The following is a 16,435-nucleotide window of genomic DNA, read 5'->3' on the forward strand; positions in this document are numbered from 1 at the left end:
ATCTCTCAACCAATCGGGGAGGGAGAATCTCGGACAGCTGAGACATTCATGCACAGAGAGGGACCTCAGGTAAGTGTGAGGTGGGCTACTGCACACAGAAAGCGTTTTATCTGAATGCATGAAGATAAAAAACCTTGTGCATTTACAACCCCTTTAAAATGAAAATTTGGCAGGTCTGCAGAACCATGCTCAGTGTGTCGAGATCTGATTTTTCATTTCCGAGATCCTGTATTTGTGGAGTTTTTTTTTTTTTTTTTTTTCCATATACTGCAAGTCCATCAGTTAGCATTTATTGGCTGGTTTCAAAGAAGATATTTTTTGTAGCTTCCTTGTCGCAGACCAGTAGTGACAATACACGTCTGTAACATGGCCACAAAACACCCCCAGGTTTGCACCCTGTTGGGATTAGATAGTGTTTTAACAAATATTCTTGTTGCAGGATGGTGGTGCCTGGATCATTGGCAAAGTGGAGACCAAACAAATAAAACAGGAGTGCAAAGAGAGTAACATAGTCGATCAGGAAATACAAGAACAGCCCCTGGTAGTCTGTATTTTTTTTATGTATTTAGTACAGAACGTGCAGCTTTAAATCTTCTCTTGCTAATAATGTGCTTATTTGCAACTGTTACAGGATCTTCACTGCCCGGTGAAAGCAGAAGAGTTTATTGTAGAGACCGATGATGTAGAGGCAGCTGATGAGAGCACTCCAGTGGTTAGTTGGCAAATTCCTTTGTGTTCTAATAAAAATAATCATACACTTAACTTTTTAGCACCAGTGCTAATGCTATCTCTAACCATCAAAAGAGATGATTAAAATAAAAAATACTGTTGCATTCGTTTATAAAAAGCTGCAGAACTGTTAGTAATTTTCTGTATATACAGTATCTCACAAAAGTGAGTACACCGCTCACATTTTTGTAAATATTTTATTATATCTTTTCATGTGATAACACTGAAGAAATGACACTCTGCTACAATGTAAAGTAGTGAGTGTACAGCTTTTATAACAGTGTAAATTTGCTGTCTTCACAAAACAACTCGACACACAGCCATTAATGTCTAAACCGCTGGCAACAAAAGTGAGTACACCCCTAAGTGACAATGTCCAAATTGAGCCCAATTAGCCATTTTCCCTCCCTGGTGTCATGTGACTTGTTAGCGTTACAAGGTCTCAGGTGTGACTGGAGAGAGCAGGTGTGTTAAATTTAGTGTTATCGCTCTCTCTCTCATACTGGTCACTGGAAGTTCAACATGGCACCTCAGGACAAAGGACTCTGAAGATCTGAAAAAAAGAATTATTGCTCTACATAAAGATGGCCCAAGCCCGGGGTAGGCAACCTCGGCCCTCCAGCTGTGTTGAAACTACAAATCCCATCCTGCCTCTAGGAGTCATGCCTGTGATTGTCAGGGTCTTGCAATGTCTCATGAAACTTGTCGTTTCAAAATAGCTGGAGGGCCCTGGTTGCCTACCCCTGGCCTAGGCTATAAGAAGATTGTCAAGACTCTGAAACTGAGCTGCAGCACAGTGGCCAAGACCATATGGCGGTTTAACAGGACAGGTTCCACTCAGAACAGTCCACACCTTGGATTGACCAAAGGAGTTGAGTGCATGTGCTCAGCGTCATATCCAGATGTTGTCTTTGGGAAATAGATGTACGAGTGCTGCCAGCATTGTTGCAGAGGTTGAATAGTGGGGGAGGGGGTCTTCCTGTCAGTGCTCAGACCATATGCCGCACACTGCATTAAATTGATCTACATGGCTTTCGTCCCAGAAGAAAGCCTCTTCTAAAGATGATGCACAAAGCCTGCAAACAGTTTGCTTAAGACAAGCATACTAAGGACATGGATTACTGGAACCATGTCCTGTGGTCTGATGAAACCGGGATAAACTTATTTGGTTCAGACAAAGTGTGGCAAAGACAAGTATGGCAACCTGTGAAGCTCTGGTGAACTGCATGCCCAAGAGGCAGTGCTGGAAAATGGTGGCCATATAAAATATTGACACTTTGGGCCCAATTTAGACATTTTCACTTAGGGGTGTATTCACTTTTGTTGCCAGTGGTTTAGGCATTAATGGCTGTGTGAGTTATTTTGAGAGGAGAGAAAATTTACACTGTTATACAAGCTGTACGCTTACTACTTTACATTGTAGCAAAGTGTAATTTCTAGGGCTGCAACTAACAATAATTTTCATAATCGATTAGTTGGCCGATCATTGTTTCGATTAATCGGTTAACAACCTTAAAAAAAGTGTGGTGTATAATTTTAGTTAATATGTAAAGTTTAAAAAAAGGCAATGTATTCTTAAATATCTCTATATGCAGTGGTAAATATAAATAACTATATGGTTAGGGAGCAAAATATCGAATCCACTCTGAGAATAAGACAGAAGAGATATACTGTATATATTAGAGTGGATATATATAGGGCTGCAACTAACGATTATTTTCATAATCGATTAGTTGGCCCATTGTTTCGATTAATCGGTTAATAACCTTAAAAAAAAAGTGGTTTATTATTTAGTTAATGTTAAAAAAAGGTATTCTTAAATATCTCTATGCAGTGGTACATATAAATAACCAACTATATGGTTAGAGAGCAAAATCTCGAATCCACTCTGAGAACAACAGACAGAAGAGATATACTGTATATACTATTAGAGGAGATCTTCCCTCAAAAAAATTCAATTTTAAGAACTTTTGTTGGAATTTCTAATCGTTAGTGGGGGTCAAATCGATGTTCATTTTCAACCACAGTGGCAGGAAAATTTGGAAATGGAAAACTGCTTGGTGAAAGGAATTTTCAGACAGTGTATGTGGTTTTCGTTCAGAAATAACATTAATTTTAAAAACAGAATGTTAAAAACAAGTGAAAATTTCAAAACCACATTCTTTTATCGAATGTACAAAGATTTGTCATCTGAGAAATTGATCTGTGTGGCCAGCATAAGCCTTGGTATGCAGTTTGCTTTTTATCTGTTTCTACAGTGCTTTTTGCTGTGCCTTTTGATTTTTGCGCACGTGATTTTACTGTGATTTGAGTTTGGCAGATAAAAAAACACAAATTGCTGCAAAACCCATTACAAGCTTTTCTGCAGCTTCTCCATTGAAGTATATTGAACCAAAAAAGCTTTGTTTTACGTTAAAAAAAAAAAAAAGTCCCTGACCGTTTCCAAATACACAGCGGCTGAAAAAAGCATAGATGTGAACGAACGTGTCCCATAGGAAACCATGTAAATGAACTGTAAATTAACTGTGTCAAAAAACACATAGATGTGAATCAGGTCTAAGATGTTTAGTAACATAATGGGGTTAAAAAAACCCTAAAGGTGGCCCTTTATACTACAACAAAAAGCAGGTAATCACTACTGTAAGGGGTTCATTTTTTTTTTGAACTGTAGAACTGTGAAAGTGGTATTTACAGTAACGATTATTTGCTATTTATGTACTATAAAGGGCTCATTTTAGTTTTTTTTTTAACCCCATTATGTTACTGGCCGATTAATCGATTAAGAAAAGAGTAATCGATTAATTTCATAATCGATTAATCAATTAGTTGTTTCAGCCCTAGATATATACTGTATATAGTATTAGAGGAGAGAGATACTGTATATACTATTATAGGTTATATACTGCATATACTATTAGAGGAGAGATCTACTGCATATACTATTAGAGGAGAGATATACTGTATATACCATTAGAGGCGAGAGATACTGTATGTAATATTAGAGAAGAGATATAGTGTTTATACTATTAGAGTATATATAATGTGATATACTATTAGAGGAGATATATACTTTTAAAGGGTCAATCTGGTAAATATCCGACTCCTTAACTTTAACCCCATTTTGTTACTGGCCGATCGATTATGAAAATAGTCATCGATTAATTGCCGATTTAATCGATTCGTTGTTTCAGCTCTAGTAATTTCTTCAGTGTTGTCACATGAAAAGTTATAATAAAATATTTACAAAAATGTGAGGGGTGTACTCACTTTTGTGAGATACTGTATGCGTATCTTTTAGATATATGAAAATGGATATGATTGCCTTTTGCAGTTATGTACATTTTGTTAAAAAATATATTAGGTGGAGTTTAAGAGGATCAGCTAGGGTTAGAATAAATGGAAGGAGAAACGAAAGAAGGATCTTTGTTAAAAATCAGTCCCTCTATTATATGAAGCATATTTGTCTAAAAGAATACTAGTTTAGCTTTTCATCCACCATTATAAATTTTAGTTTTCACCATTTCATCAATCTGAATTTCTTTGTTGTGCATCCCAGGACATAAAATATCTTGCTCTGCATGTAACAGCGACCATCTTGATATACATGTGGTTGCAGCAAAACAGCTCAATGGGACTACAGGGTGCAGCAAGTCCATATATCAGAAGCCCAACATCAGTTATCCTACTGTGGAAAGTGGGGCTCTGGAAAAAAGAAAGCATACTGATTCCTAGTGTAACCAGCGCACTGATGCATTTTTGTGCAGTGCCCTCTTGGTCAACTTGGACCGCTCTTTGACTGCAAGAGTCATATTGTAAACTGGCTGGCCATGTTCTGAAGAGGAATAAAGAAGGTTCTAGCGGGTGTCGCACTGCTCCGTTGTAAGCTAGAGCTGCATGATTTTGGCTAAAATGAGAATCCTGATTTTTTGCTTAGAAGATAGATCACGATTCTCGCTTTGTTTTTGTTTTTTTTGTTTTGTTTTTTTTATTAATTGAAGTGTGTTTTTTCCCAAAAAATTGCATTTGAAAGACCGCTGGGCAAATACAGTGTGACATAAAGTATTGCAGCAATTGCCATTTTATATTCCCTAGGGTCTCTGCTAAAATATATATAATGTTTGGGGGTTCCAAGTAATTTTCTAGCAAGAAATATTGTTTTTAACTTAAGAAGTGGTTAAACTTCTTGCATTTACACCTTGTTGAAAACTTGGCAGACTGACCAGATTTTTTCTTTACAAACAGAAGTGTATCCCTTTTATCTAAGAAGGAAGCTTAATTACTATGTTTCATATTAAAAACTTGCCAGACTGCCCAGATGTTTTCTTTTGACAGCTGAGAGAGCAGAAAAGTCTCTCCACTTGTTAAATAAAAGAATCAGCAAACTCTGCAATAGAGATAGTCAGGGGGGTTGAATCAAAATCGTGATTTTTTTATTTTTTTTTGTAACGATTAATTGTGCAGCTCTATTATAAGCATGTTCTTTTTTAAGTGCTATTGCTTAAATTTACCTGGTGTGCGATTGAAAAACCTATGTGACCTCTATGGGTGAGTATTAAATAATTCCTTCCAAATAAAGTGACAAGTGCAGATGCTACACAACAGTCTTTAAAATTAGCATATATAAATCGTATATCAAGCATAAGAGATGTGTATATGAAAACAATCCTTTCAAGTAGAAGGTGCAATAATTGATCAACAATCTTCAAATAAATATATAAACCATATATTAATATGTCTATCATAAAATAAAAGGAGTTAAAACTGTATTGCACTACGGAGTGTTATTTCTCTTTGCATATACTGTGTACTATCGAGGTGAAGGGGCCAATAAAGGACAATACCAGCGGAGGTCTGTGTTCCAATATACAGCAGTGTGTGGCTGTGAAGGTGTAATACCCCCTAGAGGGGGGAGACCTCTGGTGAGTGCATTAACATAGGAGAGCAGGGAGTGAAGCACTTGTACCTCAATATATATTTTCTAGAAAGCACAGAGAAAATAAGGCACAAGTCTTTTTGCTTTTAAAGGATGGTCTTTTATTTCCAGACAGATTGTTTATCGACTTTAGGACTTTTTCACAATTTGTCACTTTATTGCACTGTGAATTTAACTGTTATCCATGATTTCTGGTTTATATATTTAAAGATTGTTGATCAATTATCACACTTGACACTTTATTGAAAGAGTTGTTTTCATATACACATCTCTTATGCTTGATATATGATTTATATATGTTTATTTTAAGGATTGTTGAGTAGCATCTGCATGTGTCATTTTATTTGGAAGGAATTCATTTATACACACCCATAGAAGTCGCATAGGTTTTTCAATCGCACATCATGTAAATATAATTAATAGCACTTAAATAAGAACGCACTTGTTACAGCAGTGCCACGCCCACTAGAACTTTCTTTTCTTATCGTACATCACGTGACACAGAGCCATGGCAGTTACTGTGTGGTTTAAAGGCCACCTTCAGGTGATGGATACTGGCATGCATTAAGACAAAAAGTGTACTCCTATATAACCCCTCCCACTACTGGGAGTACCTCAGTTTTTTTTGCCAGTGTCTAAGGTGGTGGTCACGAGTAAAGATGTGCTGTGCTGAGCTCCACTGGAGCAATCCTTGCTGGGGCTAGCCAGGCATACCGGTTGGTTGTTCTCTTTTGGTACAGACCTGGCCCAGCTTCCTCCCTTCACGTGCGGGGGTCGCTCCGGTGTCCACTCTCCTTCATACCCAGGGGGGTCAGGCTGTGGAGGTCCCCCCTCTTCTAGACTGGCGGCTAGGTCTGAGACGCGGCTGGGATTCATATCGCGCGCCGTTCGTATCAGGCTCATGTCTTCCAGGTCTGGATGATGAGCGCATCATTCCGGCCGGGGGCGGAACTTTCAACGGTGCGACGCGGCTTCCGGTTCCAGCCGCTGGAACGCAGGGAGAGTGGGCGGTCTCATTCGGCTGACATCACTTCCGGGATTGGCGCGGAATTCAAACTGATAAAAGCGCCTAGACGCCATTGATCCTCGCTGACGATGGAAGAGGATCAATCAGCGGTGGCAGGAGCCACGATTGTCAGCCAGGCTCAGGTAAGCAGGGGCAGTGGTCTCTGTCATTACTGTTTGAGCTATGTCGCTTCCTCCCTTCCTTGCACTGGGAAGCCTGCAGCATTTTTTTCTTATGTTACTATTTAGGAATAATGCTTTTTCAATAGTTGTTTAGTGAGTCTGTGGGGGGATTCACTGGCTGAAGAGCAAATGGAATTTTAAAATTTTAAATCTGTTCCATTTGGCAGCATGTCTTTTTTTCTCTTTGTTCATGTGTGTGTGTATTGTAACTGAGGTTTGGGTTTTTTTTCTTTTGTGTGTTTCAGAAGGTGAAAGAAAAGACCAAACATTTCTCCCCTCCTAGGAAGAGGTGGTGTCCATCATGTAAAAATGTACTTAGAGATTCTTGGACCAAGGTGTTATGCAGGTCCTGCATAAGCGACTTGGTCAAGGAAGAAGCAGCTTCCACTACTCCTGCGTCTCAGCAGGGAGAGCTGCTAAGTTCTTTTAGGAAAGAATTATCAGATACTTTTGGATCTTTCCAGTCTTATTTAGACAGACGCCCAGCTGCAGGTGGTAGCTCAGCGCCCCGTTCTCACTCCCCAGCATCTGCATCCAGGGGGGGCAGTGACTCGGAAGATGAGGAACATAGTAGGTCCTCTGCTTCTGAGGAGGAGGCAGAGGAGGTAAAGGAGGCTTCTGCTTCATCATCCCGGTATAAATTATCCCTAGTGGAGGTGGATGACCTGCTTAAAAATATCCACACTACTCTGAGTATCACAGAGGATAAAGCCCAACTGTCACTGCATGACAAAATGTTTTAGGGTTTGGGCGAGGTGAAACACTAGAGTGTTCCTGGTGCATACGTTTCTATCCGAAACTATCAAAAAGGAATGGAGAGACCCAGAGAGGGCCCCTTTCTTTTCCAGGTCCCTCAAACGCAGGTTTCCCTTTGAAGAGGATAGCTCTCAGGTATGGAACAAGAAACCTAAGCTTGACGCGGCCTTTTCTCAGGTTTTAAGGAATACGGATCTTGCGTTTGAGGACATGGGTATCCTAAAGGATTCCATGGACAAAAGGGCTGATTCTCTCCTAAGGAAGGCTTGGGACTCAACATTGGCAAACCTAAAACCAGCGATGGCTTCAACAGTAGTAGCCAGAAATCTGGAGCACCGGTTGGAACAGTTAAAAGACCATATCGAGGCAGGAACGCCTAGAAAGGACCTGCTCGATATCTTGCCTGTTCTCTTAAAAGCAGTGGGGTATATGGCAGATGCCTTGGCAGAATCAATTAAGATGTCAGTCAGGTCCTCAGCCCTGATATTCTCAGCCCGTAGGGCCTTATGGGTGAAAAAGTGGACAGGGGATACTGCCTCAAAGACCAAATTATGTGGTCTTCCATTCGAGGGAGAGTTGGTGTTCGGCCCTGACCTTGAAGCCATACTGGACAGAACGGCCGACAAGAAGGGCTTTCCTGTTAAAAAGAAGGTGAACCCCCAGAGCACTAAAAAAAATTTCGTGCTTTTCGAAAAACCTTGGAAACCAAAGAGACAGGATATAGAAGGCCCTGGAAGCCGCAGAAAGGAAGGGGCAAGTCGGGAGTGTTATTCCGCCCCCCTACCCCAAACCCAAAGAGCCAGTGACTGTCTTCCAACTGTGGGAGCAAGGTTACTAGCCTTTTTTCCACAGTGGAAGTCAGTGACAAACAGTCTGTTCATCCTCAAGACAATAAAAGAGGGTTACAGGCTGTAATTCGCTCATCCCCCCCCCCCCCCGCACGGTTTTATGTAACCCAGTCTCCTCGAGACCCAGAAAAATCAGTAGCCATGATCTCTATTTCACAAGAACTGATGCAGCAAAGGGTGATCATGTACGTTCCCCCCGAGGAGGTAGGGCTGGGCTGTTACTCACACATCTTCCTTGTAAAGAAACCATCGGGCAAATTCAGATTGATTCTGAATCTGAAGATTTTAAACAAATCGATTGGATACAATTTTCTCGGTTAAGAGTCTTCTGATGCCAAACTGTTTTATGGCATCCATAGACCTAAGAGATGCATATCTCCATGTGCCTATGGCCATAGCATCACAGAAATATCTGAGGTTTGCGGTCAGGACGGGAGGCTCGGTGCTACATCTCCAGTTCAGAGCTCTCCCGTTCGGTCTATCCTCATCTCCGAGGATATTTACAAAGATCGTAACAGAGGCCCTAGCCCCCCTCAGAGTAGAAGGTATATCAATCGTTCCATACTTGGACGACCTTTTAATTTTTGCCAATACAAAATGTAATCTATTGGAGAGGGACCTGGGAAGGACAGTAAGACACTTAGAGGGTGTCGGTTGGCTGATAAACGGGGAGAAATCAAGCATGATTGCATCTCAGTCGATAAAGTTCCTGGGATACACCATCGACTCCAGACAGGAAAAGATTTTTCTCCCAGTAGAGAAAATAGAAAAGGTTCAGAGTGCCGTGAAGAGGACCCAGACAAACCTGCCTATTTCTATCAGGGCAGCCATGTCAGTTTTGGGCCTCCTCACAGCATCCATCCCTGCAGTGCTATGGGCACGCCTCCATGCAAGGGATCTCCAACAGGCAATATTGACGAATTGGTCCTATGGGGAGTCCCTGGAGAAGCAATTCAGGATGCCCCCTCAGGTTCAGAGAAAGCTCTGGTGGTGGAGGAGTCACTCAAGTCTAGACAAGGGTCTACTTTGGTGTCTTCCGGTAGACCGGAGGTTGACTACAGATGCAAGCTCCTGGGGGTGGGGTGCCCACCTGGAAGGACAGATGGCCCAGGGGAGCTGGACAGTCAGAGGCCAGGAGATCCTCCAATTGGAGGGAACTAAGGGCCATCCTGCTGGGACTATGGGCCTTCAAAGAACTGGTTCAAGGTCTCCATATCCAGGTCTTATCCGACAACGCCACAACTGTATCCTATATAACAAGGCAGGAGGGCACAAGAAGCAGGGTGCTGCTATCCCTGGCCAGTCAGATTCTGTCATGGTCAGAAAGCAACCTGAGGTCCATATCAGCAGTACACCTAAAAGGAGACCTGAATTTTGTAGCGGATTTTCTGAGCAGGGAAAAGATTTGGGAGTCAGAATGGAGTCTTAACCCCGAGGTTTTTCAAGATCTGACAGTGAAATGGGGACTGCCTCAGATAGATCTATTCGCGTCAGAGTAACACAAAAGTGAAGGCCTTCTTCTCTTTAAACAGGCAAGATCAAGCAAGGGGACTGGATGCCCTAGCACAACCGTGGAACTTCCACTTGTGCTACGCTTTTCCCCCCCTTTTCAGATGATACCTTTTGGTTCTGAAGAAATTGCAAGGGGAATCCACAAGTCTGACTCTAGTGGCTCCCTTTTGGTCCAAAAGGACATGGTTTGCAACCATACAGAAGATGGCGGTGGGACCCCACTGGGTTCTTCCGCTTCGGAGAGATCTCCTAACCCAGGGACCTCTTTAGCATCCGAATATCGGGCAACTCAACCTAACTGGGTGGTTACTGAGGAGCAAATCTTAAAAAGAAAGGGGTTATCTGATAAGCTCGTCACAACCCTCTTAGGAAGTAGAAAAGATACTACTAGGTCAATTTATTTTAAAACGTGGAAACGTTTTAACTCCTGGTGCCTATCAAAGGAATTCCCTCCCGAGGAGATACTTTCGGTTCTAGAGTTTCTCCATGAGGGCATGGAACTAGGGTTGGCAGCCAGTACCCTGAAGGCACAGGTGGCTGCTTTATCGGTTTTTCTTGAGAGGCAGTTATCTCAAGAACCGCTTATTATTAGATTTTTTTTTAAGGCATTTGCTAGAGCTTATACCATTTAAGTTTTTTCCAAAATGGGACTTGTCATTGGTTCTACAGGCATTGACCAGAGAACCTTTTGAACCCCCAGAGGAAGCGACTATCAGATTTTGGTCGCTTAAGTTAATTCTTTTAGTGGCTATTACATCTGCTAGAAGAGTAAACGAGTTACAAGCCTTATCAATAGTGGAGCCTTTCTGTTGCATATTTCCGGACCGGGTGGTTCTTAAAACTGACCCGGGTTTCCTACCAAAAGTCTCAACAGCCTTCCATAGGACGCAGGAAATAGTTCTACCTACCTTTTTGTCCTTCACCTTCAAATACTAAGGAGAGGTCTTTTCATAGCCTAGATGTAAGAAGGTGTCTATTACACTATCTAGGGATCACAAGTAAGTTCAGGAAGTCAAACTCTCTCTTCGTCGTATTCTCACGACCACGGAAGGGCTATAGTGCGTCCAAAAATACTATAGCTAGGTGGCTACGAATGGCTATTAGGGAAGCCTATAGAGCATCCGGAGTAGAGCCCCCCTCAGGGGTAGTCGTCCATTCCACTCGGGCAGTGGCAACATCCTGGGCGGAAAGAGCAGGGGCCTCTGAGTCGGATCTGTAAAGCGGCTACGTGGACAAGCTTCTCCACCTTCACCCGCCACTACAGGTTGGACCTGCTTTCAGCTTCAGATCAATCGTTTGGCAGAAAGGTTCTGCAGGCGGTGGTCCCACCCTAGAGTAAGTACTCTCTTATCTCCAGGTGCTGTCCTGAAAGACGAAGGGAGAAAACCCTAGTTAGACTTACCGGTAACTGTATTTCTACGAGTCTTTCAGGACAGCGCCGATGACCCACCCTAGATTGTATTTGAAAAATGTGGTGTTATTGCTATGCTCTGCTTATTTAATTTCAGCATTGCTGGAGGTACTCTATGAACAACTGAGGCCATGGTGGAAGTGTCCGGTCTTTAAAGTGATCTGCAGTGTTTCTTGGGAAAGTGGGTGGAGCTGCGCTCTCTCCAGGTGCTGTCCTGAAAGACTCGTAGAAATACCGTTACCGGTAAGTCTAACTAGGGTTTTTGCCAGTAAAGAAGAAGTTTAAACGTATTTCCTTTTTAAATGGTCATCATCTTCAGTGCCAGGAGCATCTGCCCCCAGACAGTCTCGACGGCCTCCACCGTCGGGCTCAAGAGGAAGGCCTCAGGGGCAGTCCCAGGGCCAAAAGAGGACTTGGGGCAGGAAGCCAGCAAAGCAAAATACTAAAGCCTCCTTATGAAGGGGCGCCCCCACTTGCTCGGGTGGGGGGGGGAGGCTTCTACAGTTTTCAAAGATATGGCAGGAACATTGTCAAGACAGATGCGTGGCTTCCTCAATTTCTCTAGGTTACAAACTAGAGTTTGCGAGAATTCCTGTCTCCCCGTTTGATTTAAAAAAAAAAAAAAAAAAAAAAAAAAAAAAACGTTCCCAGGGAAAAGGAAGTCTCTCTTTGGCTCATGATCATCTCTTGTCTCAGAAGGTGATATCAGAGGTTCCCACAGAAGACCGGGGATCACGGTTTTATTCAAACCTCTTCACGGTACCAAAACCAAACGGGGAGGTAAGACCCATTTTAGATCTCAAGGATCTAAACCGGCACTCAAATATCCATTTGCATGAAGTCAATCCGATCGATTGTCTCCATTCTACAAGGAGGAGAATTTTTGGCATTGATCAATATCAAAGACGCCTATCTCCACATGCCAATTTTTCCCTCTCATCAGAAGTTTCTACGCGTCGAGGTAGAAAATCTGCATTTTCAGTTTGAGGCTTTGCCGTTCGGTCTAGCCACCGTGCCGCAAGTGTTCACAAAGATCTTGGCTCCTCCTTTAACCAGGTTAAAAGCTCAGGGTATAACAATTCAGCCTACCTAGATGATCTGTTTTTTTGTAGATCACTCAGACACCTGTCTAAACCAAAGTTTAATCTCAGCTGTAAGCTACCTAGAATTCCTAGGCTGGATTCTCAACCTAGAAAAATCCTCATTAAAGCCGTCAATGAGATTACTGTACTTGGTGCTGATCATAAGATACTGTTCAAAAGAAGGTATACTTACCCCAGGGATGGATCAACTCCATAAAGGAGGAATCTTTCCATCCGGCTGTGCATGGAATTGTTGGGGAAGATGGTGGCCTCATGTTTATCAAGTGAATCATGTTCTATCTTGGACGGAAAGCAACATTGCTTGCCTATCAGCGATTTTTATTCCAGGGATAGAAATTTGGCAGGTGGACTACTTGAGTCGCCAACAATTATTTAGGGGAGAATGGTTTCTTCAACTCATCTTTCTGTCGATATGTCAAAAATGTGGTGTGCCATACGTTGATCTGTTCGCGTCCAGATTCAACAACAAAGTCAACAACTTTGTGTCAAGGACAAGGGATCCAATGGCACGCGGAACATACGCCTTGGTCTTTACTTGAGATCAGTTTTCACTGACATATGCTTTTCCTCCAGTTCTGCTGTTTCCGCGCCTTCTTCGCAGGATCAAGCAGGAAGGGAAAGAGGTGATTCTGGTGGCCCAGAAGATCTTTTTTTGCTGAGATCATAAACATGCGGTAACACCTTCTCGTGCAAGGTCCGCTATTCCATCCTACCTTACAAATGCTAAATTTAATGGTTTGGCTATTGAGACCCACATTCTAAAGGACCGTGGGTTATCTCCTTCAGTAGTGTCTACTTTGGTTAATGCTAGGAAGCCGGCCTCCAGAGTCATATACTATAGAGTCTGGAAGGCGTGTGGCACCCCAGAAAGTATGTCATAGGTAGGATCCTTGAATTTCTGCAGATGGGACTGGAAATTAAGCTGGCCTTGAGTACAATCAAGGGCCAGGTCTTGTTTCAGCGACCTCTTGCTTCTCACTCTCTGATTCGTAACTTTATTCAGGGGGTAACGTGGATTAATCCTCCCGTCGGGACACCCCTGAACCCTTGGGATTTGAATTTGGTCTTATCAGCTTTACAGAAACAGCCTTTAGAGCCTATACGGGATATTCCCTTGGTTCTTTTAAAGAGAAAGATGATCTTTTTGGTTGCCATATCCTCTGCCAGGAACGGTATCGGAATTGGCGGCTTTCTTGTAAAGAGCCATATCTGATTATTCATAAGGATAAGGTAGTATTGTGGCCTCGTCCTGAATTCCTACCAAAGGTTTTCATTTAAACCAGGATATTCTACCTTTTTTTTTTTTCCCCCAGAACCTCGATCTAGGGAAGATTCCCTTAATGTAGTGAGAAGAGTGGGCAAGGTCTATTTAACCACTTCAATACTAAGGGCGTCATATGACGTCCTTGACATTTAGTGAGGATATCTGAATGATGCCTGCAGCTACAGGCATCATTCAGATATCATTTTTTCAAGCCGGCAATTCTGTGCACGATGAGGATGATCATAGTGGCAGTTCCGCCACTTGATCGTTCTAATAGGCGATGGGAGGGGATGTTCATAACCACCCCCCCATACGATGCCTCTTTGGGCTGTCCAGGCTCTCCTGCCATTGGGGGCCCAGAGAAAGAATCAGGCCAGCTATGGATGACAGCGATGGAGATTTTTATTGACCGGATGGAGGCAGCCTGGGTGCGACGTTGTGGTGCAACGCCCGGGTTCCCGGAAATAAGCAAAGTCGTGATTGTGGTTGTCAGCATGAGATTGGTGAAACTTTTTTTCTCAATCTCATGCTTAACAGCCTGGAGGAGAGATGCGGGGTCTTATTGACCCCGCATCTCTCCATAATCGATAATTGACACATCGAGGCGCTGTTCTGTCCTCCTGGAGGCTTATGCACTATATTTGTGTGAATTTCCTTTCACTGATACTTACCTCCTGCTTAAAGCCTGCGGCAGCTCTAGGCTGTATCTGTCTGATTTTGGATTCCAGGTTAACTTTTGTCAACCCATCAGCATACTTGCTCCCTTTGGACTAATCATATACCATCGGTCTCCACAGAATCCCCTGTATGTGACAATAAATTTTGTACTTTGCTTTTATGAGGCTTCCCCTTAAGCGCTCTACAGCCATATATTGGCAGTGTAGGGTGGCAGTCCCCCTGACTTTCACAGACCACCAACACATGCAAGGAAACTATAAAATATAGCCTTTATTAGTACAAAAATGATAAAAACAGACGACTAGCATCTGAGCAATGGCAATATGCAATACAGTACAGAACAATAGAACAATGTAGCAACGCTTATGCTCTCGTTGGGGTTGGATACCCCAAAACACGATGCGTTTCCAGTTTTGCTTGAAAACTTTCATCAGGGGTGGAGAGTAAGAAGAAATACAATATTATAATAGCTCATATTATAGTAGCTCGTAATGGAGCCAATCCTCAATGAGCGATAAAAATATTGAATACGGATGCAGCTGGACCCCCGAAACAGGTGCCTAGTGACGACCCTGGATATTAACACGTCCCTCTGTAAAGAATGCAGGTTAGTGTGGGTACCGAAATTACAGATCCACTGTCTGAGGTTGTAGGGGGTGAAATAAAACCTACACCAAAAAAAATCTGAGCCCGAAATGTGGTCCCAGGGAGGTCCCCTGTCTGTTTGGATCCCTTATTAGAAAAACCAAAGAGGAGGTCCTGTGGGGTGTCACGTCTGGATCAAGTACTGCCCATAGTGGACTGCATTCTCCTTGCCCCGTTGGGCTTCCAGGAGCAACAACTGCTTTATGTCATGTTCTATTTCCCTGATGAAGCCAAAACTAATAGAGATGTATTGACTTGCTGCTGTAACCTATCTCCAACAAGACATTGTATTACGCTCCTTCAGCATATGTTTTTTATGAACCTCCTTTTAATCAATTGTAATAAAATTTAGTATTTCATATTGTATTGACCTCTTCTTGGCACCGCAATAAACCCCTCTTCTCTGCTTTCCATTGTATTTAACCATTAGGATGAGGTGCCTTATCTATTAAGGATATACCAACCACTCCTTCTCTTATTTAAAGGATGTTTTGTATGTGGACTGGGCTTACCCTAACATGGTGTTCATTCTGTCAAAAAGGTTTGCTTAGCAATACCCTATGGAAAGTGAGTTCACTCGTAAATGGAATATGCCTTCAGTGTATTTCCTATCTCAAAAAGTCACTGACGATCCCAGCAGACAAAGTCACAGTATTTAAAGGATAAGTTCACCTTTGGAACATGTTACATGTTGTACCTGTTTAAGGGTGGAACATGTAACCTTTTCCATCATCTGCACTCCACGCGGGCGGTGGTACCCCTATTTGCACCTGCAGTCATGTTTCACAGCGCAGCCATGCAGGTTGTAGGAGTGTGCCAAAACCTGAAGGTTTGGTCTTGTTGTATAACGAGAGAGAGAGATCCTGGTAGTGTGAATACTGAGGAGCAGGTGCCTGAATTAAGGGACTGCATTCAGCAACTTTTTTGACTAGGGGACTTCGCACACATTTGCAGGATCTTATGGCTAAAATGTTGGTCAGCAGAGTTTTGCCGTATAAAATGTCAAACCTTACCCTTTCAGAAGGAGCATATGTTTGGTCTGGTATTGGATGATTACAGTCGCAAACAAACTGTGATTAAGAGTACCTTGTTGCTGCTTTAAAGAAGTTAAAGCCTACAATGCAAAACCTGATGCTCTTTCTACTTTCAAAGAGCATTCTTTTTGCCAACCTTAAGCTCTTAGCCCAGGCCCTGTTCAGTCTCGGGTGAAGCCTTGGACTCCCAAGTCTTCCAAAGCCATGGAGAAGCCTTCCTTAAAATCAAGGGATGCCCTCAGGCATTGGGGTGGGGGAAAGTGTTTCTTTGAATCCGCACAAAAGAATTGTTGTCTTGTGCAGATTCCCATATTTCAACAGAATATAGATAAAG

At 42.6% G+C, this 16,435-nt stretch overlaps 1 protein-coding gene across 1 annotated transcript in view; it reads left to right on the top strand.

The window, feature by feature from the left end:
* LOC143974159 (methyl-CpG-binding domain protein 1-like) overlaps positions 1-16,435 on the top strand; it is a 92,215-nt gene that overhangs the window by 67,913 nt on the left and 7,867 nt on the right. The window contains exons 15-16 of the mRNA XM_077475282.1: positions 440-544; positions 632-712. Coding sequence (XP_077331408.1) covers positions 440-544; positions 632-712 — 186 coding nt within the window. The remainder of the gene's footprint in view (positions 1-439; positions 545-631; positions 713-16,435) is intronic.

Source organism: Lithobates pipiens, unplaced genomic scaffold (genome assembly GCF_037356315.1).
Source record: "Lithobates pipiens isolate NorthernLeopardFrog02 unplaced genomic scaffold, aLitPip1_a1.2 Scaffold_1, whole genome shotgun sequence".
Lineage (NCBI taxonomy): Eukaryota > Metazoa > Chordata > Amphibia > Anura > Ranidae > Lithobates > Lithobates pipiens.